This window comes from Schistocerca americana, chromosome 2 (assembly GCF_021461395.2).
Source record: "Schistocerca americana isolate TAMUIC-IGC-003095 chromosome 2, iqSchAmer2.1, whole genome shotgun sequence".
NCBI lineage: Eukaryota > Metazoa > Arthropoda > Insecta > Orthoptera > Acrididae > Schistocerca > Schistocerca americana.
The window spans coordinates 657,735,971-657,745,548 of NC_060120.1; the positions used below are offsets into that span (position 1 = coordinate 657,735,971).

General features: G+C 47.8%; 1 protein-coding gene across 1 annotated transcript in view; it reads left to right on the plus strand.

The window, feature by feature from the left end:
- The window catches only part of LOC124589894, a 53,295-nt gene extending 44,043 nt beyond the window's left edge, over window positions 1-9,252 (plus strand). Inside the window, exon 3 of the mRNA XM_047131606.1 lies at window positions 6,787-9,252. Within this exon, the coding sequence (XP_046987562.1) occupies window positions 6,787-7,182 (396 nt within the window). The 3' untranslated portion in view covers window positions 7,183-9,252. The remainder of the gene's footprint in view (window positions 1-6,786) is intronic.
- Window positions 9,253-9,578: the final 326 nt, after the last annotated feature.

Sequence of the window (9,578 nt, forward strand, 5' to 3'; positions counted from 1 at the left end):
CCACCTTTAGGGGCAGTTTCCCATCCCTAGGATGAGAGAGCGCCCTGAACCTCTGTCCACTCCCTCTATGACAAAGCCGTCGGCGGAAGTCGTCGGCCACCAGTGTCGATTACTAAGCAAAATTTAAGCTGAGGCGGGTTTCGATTATTTGTCAAAGACGCTACCCCTAGAGCACGAGCGCTCAGGCTCACACTAACTTCCGTCATAAACAGATCTGTCACAGTTCGTGAGCTCACAAATAGAACCTGGCAAACCACACAAACTGCCTATTGGCTTCTGTCTCGGGTTCTTCGGCCGACGTTCATCTAATGATTTTACTGACGTTTCGCCAGCACGAGTGACTGGCATCGTCAAAGCTTCACCCTCCATTACCGGTGGTGAACTGGAGCCTAGCTCGCGGCCGCAGACTGTATGTACCTGGCACGCCAACGTCCGAGAGCTTCTCCGCGGTCATTTCCGGTGCGGTTCTCCTCTTGCTACCTGCGTTGGTCGTTCGCTGCAGTACGGGAAGCCAGGATTCGTTTATCTTAAGGCTCTCCTCTTTCTTATTGAAGCTGTTCGCATGTTTTTGTATTTCTACAGCTTCTCTGAACAAGCGCGTGTGATGGTGCTTCTCTGCAGCCAGAACTTCCATGTCGGCGAATTTTATTACGTTGTCGGTCTCACTCAGTGCGTGCTCTGCCACGGCCGATTTCTCCACCTGACCCAACCTGTAATGTCGCGCATATTCTTTGATCCTGGTGTTGATTGATCGTCCAGTCATTCAGACATAAACTTTTCAGCATGTGCATGGTATACAGTATATTCCCGACATTGCAAGTGGGTCCCTTTTCTCCTTTGCCGATCTAAGACACTCCTTGATCTTCCTTGTCGGTTTGAAAATCGTCTTTACGGCCGATTCTGTCCGTCACTCTGGGAATGTTCAGCAGAGAGGCCGTACCCGACTTTTGTTTTTCTGATTCCTTACTTCGCCGAGTGTTTGGCTCTGTTACACTTCTAATATACTTTGTGAGGTACCCATTGCTCCTCAGAACACTCTCCAGATGTTGCATTTCGCGTCTGAGGTGCTGCGGTTCACATATTCGTCCTACTATTGTGCAAACATGGCGTAAAGACGATTTTCAAACCGACAAGGAAGATCTAATGTCTCTCATCAGTCCATCATGTGCGATATCTCAATCTCATCTCACACCCGGTACACACCAATGGTCTGGACGGCGCCTAAACAACGACCCCAAACAATTCGCAAAGAGCATAACGTACGACGCTTTGCGCCGTAAAATCGTGTAGTTCCTCGTTAAATAATGGCAGTAACCTAACAACCCTGCAAAGCTCTCATTAAGTGACGTCGGGATGGATCAGTTCGGTGGGCTCTAAGGACTGAGGCGTCCGTCGCAGCAACAGTGCCAACATGCGCCGTGTGAGGAGCCAGCAGTCGGTACCCGTACTACAAATGAAACAGTGCTTGTCGATGTCGACAGCGGCGCATCTGGGGCAGAGAGGATCCTCGGCAAGATGTATCATGTATAAACGTTGTCGGGTGGGGAATTTTTAAGTCTTTATCACACACCACAGCACCCTGATCGAGGTGGGAAGGAAAGGCAAGAGTATGTTACTCCACACCCGCCTCCTGTCAGCTGCCGGATGTGGGCAGCGTCCGTTGAAAGCAGCGTTACGAGTCCTTGATTCTGGGATCCCGCGTGTTTGGTAAGACATCCAACAGATAATTCATGTCGACCATATATGTGCGAAAGTGACACAGTGCTGGCGTGATATGTCCAACAGGAATCGGCGGACAGAGGGATTGAGGCACCAGCTCCTGAATCAGTGTACCAGGGAGGCTGTCCTTGTCCGAAGTACATAGCCGATGTATCGTCCGCAGGAAGAGAGCGCGCGCCCTGTTGTGCACGTTTATCATTCCAATGCTGCCTGCGTGTGTGGGCAACGTTAGCGTCTCGTAACGGTTCTTGAACACCCTATCCTCGCTGACGAAATCACCGAAGGCCGCCTGGAACTTAGCAGCTACCGTAACGGCCATCGGAAGAACGTGTGTGTAACGATTAAGTTTCGGAGCCAAGTTGACTTAGACAAAATGTACCCGTATGACCAAGTCAATTGTTCGAAAGTTATGGAGACGAAACTTGTGTGCGGATCCCATTCAGTAGTCTGTGATACGTGTATACAGCTGTACGCTGCACGTTCCCATGGAAGGTCACTCCCAAACACTTCATCGCCGGTAGTTTGGTAATGGGCACTGGCGTACTTATTTGCATTCCTCTGCCCACATCCATGTAGAGCGACTTTCGCAGGTTGCTGTCTCTCCCGGCCACCTCTCCGTATTGCTGAATCCATGCGATCGCCATATATATATCTTCTGCCGACATCGCCAAGAATACTACATCGTCCGCATAGGCACAACATTTAGAATACGCATCGCGGAGGCGAATGCCCTCCAAACGCTGTCGTAGACCTTGAAGTGCAGGCTCGTGGGTGACGGCGAAGAGAGAGGCTGACAGGGGACATCCTTGTCGCACTGAGCGCCCAATAGTGAACAGTGGTGGCGAGCGGTAGCCGTTGACCAGAACTGTGGAAGGGGCTCCGTGGATGAGACGGAGAACCACACCTGCCGATATTGGGGACAGTCTCATCTTCTCTAAAACAGCCTGCAAGAAATGAACTCGGTCAGATGCGCGGTCTAGGTCAAACGCCACGAGGGCGCCTTCTAAGCAGCATGCCGACATGAGCGCCACATCTCTCTAAGAGCTTAACACCGTGTGTATGTTACTGCCACCTCCCAGACATGGATGGTCGGCATGAATGGCATCTTTGACAATAGCGACGAGACGAGCACGAAGAATGCGGGCGAACAACTTGTAAGCAGAATTCTATAACATCAATGGCCGGAAGTCTTGCGGTCTGCAGCCCCCGTTTGGTTTTGACACAGGGATAATCATGCCCACCAAAAATTCGGGAGGGTGGTGGGGCGGAAGTCCAGGTCCAGAGTTCGCAGCACATCTGCCGCCAAACTTCCACCATGAGGTCAGAAAAGGTATTAAAAATTCAAGCGGAAGATTTGTTTCTTGCGTCCCGCGAGAGGGCCATGCTCATTTCTTCCCACGCCACGGCCTCCAAGAACATAGCGTAGCGTAGCGTCGCGTCGTGCAGGACGTCCTCAGTGTCGCTGCCACGCCGTTGCTGTGCTAGATAGAGAGAGCGGTAGTAATTTGTGAGGGCGTGGAAGATGTCGTTGTGTGTCTCTGCGCGCTGCCATTCCGCAGAAATAACTGCCGTGATGAGTCGTCTCTTATGGTGTCTCCGTTCTCTGACGATGTGATAAAGAGAGGCACGTTCCTCTGGGATGGAATCTTGCAGTCTTGATCGAACCCGCGTGCCGTCCAATCCGGCCAGCAATGATCTGCAGAAGCCGTGCCTGTGTCCGGTGGTCGGCCATTTGGCGCTCTGACGAAGGTGGTTGAATGATAGTTCCCGCAAGACCGTGTAGTAAAACTCAGAGGTGGATCGGAGCCAAAGCGCCCTGTCTCGACCATATGCCATGAGCGTGCGGCGAGGAGCTGGTTTGGTGCAGTGTGTCCACCATCATGTCGTGAAATCATAGGTATGACGCCGTCGCTCACATATGTGCCAGGTATCAGTGTCGGCCACACAGCAAGCCTCTTCCGGAGGACGTTAACGTTAAGAGTCCAAGGTCCTCTACTACGGCTCGTCTGTTGTCGTGGCAGAGTCACGGAGCAGATGAAGGCCTGATGGTCCGTGAATGCAGTGGTCCACAGCACAGCACCGACAGTTGCTGCCCGAAGACCTCGGGAGACATAAATCCTGTCCAACCTGCTGGCCGAGTGGCGGGTGAAGTGTGTATATCCGCGACGGTCACCGTGGATTAGCGTCCATGTATCATGCAAAGCGAGATCTCTGACCATGAAGGGCTGGACATGGGACATGGTGAGGGATCTCTTACAGTCCCCACCCACCACCAGGTGCTTTGTAGCGCCTTGAAAGAATGGAGCTACGTCAGTGGAGTAATAGACTGTTCACTCTCGACGCTTCGCAACACCAGACGGGGCATACAGATTCACAAGGCGTACTGCGCCGATGGTGAGCGCACTGCCTCTCGCTGATGGCAAAAACTGAATACCCATTAGTTTGATGCCATCGCGTAGTAGTACGGCCGTACCACCACGGCCGTCGGAAGTTGGGTTGACGTAAGACGCGTATCCATAAACATGTAGGAGCAGATCAGGTCGTATCTCTTGAAGAAACACGATATCAATGTCCGCCGCTCGAATAATGTCCTTCAACAACTGAGTGTTTATCTTGGAGATAATGTCGTTGACATTGACTGTACCTATCCGATACACTTAGGTCATTTGATAGTACGATGACGTATTCTGCAGTCGTTTAGGCCAGTATGCGCCCCATCGTCCATCGGACCTTCCCTGTCATCCGCACCGTATATTATTGATCGGCTGAGACAAGATGTTCGTCCGACGATCGGCCGGCGGTGGGCATCTGCTTGTCGCTCGAGTCTGGTGTCATTCTTTCATTCCATCTCTGACTCCCAATCACCAAGCTGGAGATGTGGTACGTAAGGCTACGCATGACGTTCTTACGATGTCTTAGCCACAATATCGCCAAGGGCTCGTCGGTGAGCTGAGCGTGGTCAAATTGGCTTTGTCCTCGGGCGGACGTTGCCAGCAGCGAACCAGGAACCGTTGGTGTGAGGTCCACAGCCCTGGCCGCAGGTGGATTTTCCTCATCCTCCTGCAACGTGTCACCACTCGAGAATCATTTCCTGCAGACAGCCTCCTCTTCTTTCGTCACTTGCGCGACTTCTGTTTGCGGGAACGCGTGTCCGCGCCCTGTGGTTCACGACAAACAGTAGGCACCTCCCGCATCCACGTGTTCGAGCGCGAATCGGTTTGCTGATGCTCTCCTTCCTCACACGGCTGGGGTGCAGACGTGGTCGCTGCTGTCGAGCACGGTGACTGTTCCGATGGAGGCTGCGTCGTCGTGGGCGCGGAAGCCGGGCCCGCGGGCGTCGGCAACTGGCACGGAACAACGTCCGCGTCCGACACGTTCCTCGCTGCCTCAACGTATGTAATAGCCAGCGCTGTCGGTTGCGATGGAGGCGTCGTGTCTGCACGTGGTATCTGGACGAGGCGTCGCTGCTTGTATTCAGAGCGTACATGTCCTTCCTGCCCGCACCCTGAACAAGTCAGTGGTTGACCGTCATAAATGACGATCGCTCGACAGCCACCAACGGTCACGTACGATGAGATGTGTTTACGCAGTTCAATTCGCAGCTGACGCACTCCACTCAGTACAGGATACGTCTCGAACGTATGCCACTTTTCTTCCACGTGACCTAATACTTCCCCATAAGGTCGCAGCGCGTTCACGACAAGCGTGGTCGGAACTTCAAACGGCAGCTCGAAGACTCGTATGTTCCGAACTCCCGAGTCCTGCATGGTCGACAGTCACTACGCCCACGTTGCCGTCCGAGTGGTGGCAACGATATACATCGGTAGAACGTCGAAGAAGTCGTTTGCACGCTGCTTCATCTACAAGTTTCAGGTAAACTGTGCTGGAGACGATCGAAAGCTGTATACCGATAAGATCCTGTGGTTCGACGTGCATTACTCCACGCAGGAAACACACTACTTCGCATGCCTTAGGACGTGCATACTGGGCGTCGAACGTTACTTTAATCGTGCCCTTTCTATAAGCTGGCCGCTGTGGCCGAGCGATTCTAGGCTCTTCAGTCAGGAATCCCGCTACTGCTACGGTCGCAGGTTCGAATCCTGCCTCGGGCATGGATGTGTGTGATGTCCTTTAGTTAGTTAGGTTTAGCTAGTTCTAAGTCTAGTTGACTGATGACCTCAGATGTTAAGTCCCATAATGCTTAGAGTCATTTGAAGCATTTGAACCTTTCTATAAGGAAGCGCCATCGTCGTTCGAGGTGATTTGTTTACAGTGCAGTAGCACTACCCGCGCGAGCAATCAACAGCCCGCTTGTGAAGCGCCGCACAGAGCCCTGCGAACGTCCGCTTCACAACACGGTTGAGAGCCGACTGCCACTCGGCTAAGTAGAAGGACGGTGAAACTGTGAAGACAATGTTAACTCCTGGCGCCCGAATTCCTGAGACTATATTTATCTGGTATTTTATAATGAGGGCACTTAGAGATTTCCCAGAAACGTCACACGCAATTTTAATCTGTTTAGAAACATTTTCCTGCTTGCTGCGCAAACAACATAATAAAAGGAAAGAAGTTCATCTCTTACTACGTATATTTCCGCTGCTCATGCAATAAAATTTCAGAATCAGTCGTCACTTTTTAATTTAGTACTTCTTTTCTACTAACTCTGTTCGCATCAGATTTTGCAGACAGTGTCGATATAAACCACTAAGTGTACCACCAAAGCTAAGTCCTCGTACGACACAAAGTTAATAAGATATGACGTCATGAACATCAAGATGCGTGAAACAGATGTTGTATACATAGGAGTTCCATCCTTTAAAATATCGAGCATGGTGTCACTGCGACTAATCATGATGCCACCTTCCAGCTTGACAGCTGGGGCATTATGCGCTTAGGTGTTCTCCATCGGACTTCCACAAAGAATTTACACACACTAGTACAAGCCTAAACGGCCGTGTACAAATCAAATCATCTTCTGTTTGATCCCTGTAAAAAAGGAAGTGAATTGGTGATATATCATTACCGTTTGGCATGTGTACGATAAACGAGTTGATGGTGATGTTGCAGGTATCAACAGTGACAAGTCCAGCATCGGATCTACAGTACTTCCTGTACGCGAACGCCAGCGAAGATGTCCACCGGCACCACATGGAGGACCTGCTGCGCGAGTACCACAGCACGCTGGTGGGCCTGCTGCAGGGTCTGGGACTGGAACAGGAAGCTGAGGTCTACAACTTCGAGTTGCTGCAGAAGGAGATGGACGGCTGTCTAGTCCTATCATTTATGTTCAGTGCCATGAGTGGCTTCGTTCTGACCTCTGAAAAGTACGGCGCAGAGTTTGTGAAGGCATTCAATGACCCGGAGCATGCCGGCGAAGCTCTCGCTAAGACCTATCAAAATCCGTATTCGTTATCCTACATGAAGTACCTGACACCTATTTTTGACAGTAAAGGAGCTTTGTGATCATTTGTATTATACGCGGCTTTAAAGTTCGAAGTATGTGACAGTTTGTAATGGCAAGTTGGTGTACTCATCTACGTCCCTGAAAGTTACTGCGAGTGGAGGGACGACTTTTGTAACAGCGAGCCAATGCTATTACGTAATTATCTGCAACTTTCGGATCAGTAGCCAAACGGATCAGCATTGTGCTTCACGAAAACATGATCGTATTCGTGACGTCTTTTTACAACAGGCTTTCTCTCGGAGTATTGTGTAATTACTACATGAGGTTTTCACAAACATTGTTCTCAATTTCGAATCCTTCAACAGTTCTCAAATATAAATTCTTCTCTTCACGTGGTATACTGGATATGGTGAACACAGCTACCCTGTGTATATTTGTGTCACAAAGAACATGTGATAATATGTATAGATCTTTGAATGTTTGTCTATTTTGTAGCCGCCGCATGTATGAAGACAGTATTCACTACGTTCGTAGTATGAGTTGCTCGTCATAAATATGGGACAAAAAGGAAACAGGAAGTGATTTTGTATGCGAGTGAAGTAAGCCTTTGATCCCTTCCACCTTGCTTTTGGATCCGTAACACACAGTTTAACGGATGAAAGCATGAAAAATTTTAGACTAGCTGCTCTTGTGCCGATGAATATTGTTTCAAAAACATGTAAGAATTCTTAGCATTTGATATAATAGACGAAAAAGTATGCGTATGTGAGTAATTCAGTTCGAACTCATACTCCTTTCCGGACTTGGCAGCTGGAACATTCGCTGCAATGAAGTAATGATGATAGAAATATGTAAACATGATTTGGTTTTTGTAATTTACAATTCTGCATATTTTCAACCTGTTTGAGGCACTTGTGTACGAGGTAAGAGAAGCTGAGCCGTCTACGTCCTGGTGTCACAAAATCAAGTTTTTCTCTGTTACAAGTCTCCTGTTTTCTTACTGTGCTTGCCGGCCAGCGTTATAGGTTTCTTTAGTGCAGGCTTCAGTTTTACTATTACTGTAAAACATACGTATGATCACATGTAATTGTCATCATCCTCAGAGAGAAAACTAAAGTATTTGGTGGGAGCATCTTACAACTGAAGTTAAATTTTTGTAATAGTTTCTGTGTATTGTGGACGTAATGCGCCGATGTGTGTGTGTGTGTGTGTGTGTGTGTGTGTGTGTGTGTGTGTGTGTGTGTGTGTGTGTTTGTGTGAGATGTTAAATTTTGGCTAATTTGTCAATATGTTACAGGATGAGTGAAAAAAATTGAGATAGGAAAATGGTAAGGTAAGAGGTAAAGCTGCACTCAGTCCGAAGATTTGTAAGGTTTGTTTGAAGATCACAGTGTTTTACCAGTCATGTTTGTGTTGTCTCCCTCTGACCTTTGATCTGACTTATTCCGCCAGTTAGATGAAGGTATCGTTTAATTAATATAGACTTTGGATATCGGCACAACTTGACATTTCTCATTACGAGGTGTGAATACAGCGACAGGTGACGGAAGAAAATCGTACTACACACAGGAATAGAAATGTCGAACCTTTGATTTTGTAGACTGGCACTTACTCAGTCACACAGTCACTGCAAATGAAAAGTAATTCAGTGATATTTCCAGTTATTTTCGAAAACAAGTAAGGAATATCACTGTACATTTTGACGACGTGATGAAAGTGAAGTATTTGCTCCATTAGTAGGCCCATCCGGGATAGCTGCAGTAACAATCCTTTATCCATCTCTGCGAATCAGTTTGATCTTCACAATCAATATTTAATCCGGTAAAATGTTGCCATTATTGAAATCCAATTACTTCTTAGCGACATTTTCATCAAATAATTCGTGCATATCATCCACTAGCAATGGTCTCTATCTGTTATTAGCTTTGTAATGTCAAACAACAATTTTTGTCTGCTGTCGTTAAATGTGAAGACAAAATATATCAGGGTGCATAGTTCTCTCTATTCATGGATGAAAATTGCTGAATGTTACTGTATTTGTTCAATTTTGATATATTTTATTATTATAAAATCATAAGCTGTTAAATGTGTATACTTATGTACAAATACAACACTTATTCTTATTAAGAGCAGTGGTCAATACACATACAATTATTAAACCACGCTAATTAAGATATGCTACAATGACGACTCCATAATGCAATTTATTCCTTATCCATGAAGACATTTGTTAATTTATTTGATCCAAGCCATAACTTAATTTCACCAAGTCATGCTCTTAGTAACTGTATACGCAGCAAATTTTAACAACAAAGGAGTACCTGGTGTTTCATATGTACCGGTTTTGCGGATTAAGTTCTTCTATCTACACGCTGAAGCGTTCGCAACCAACAGCGTGACAGTGGACAGGGTTAAGACTTATTCTTCCCCGTCTAGAGGAGAAATACGAGGTAGT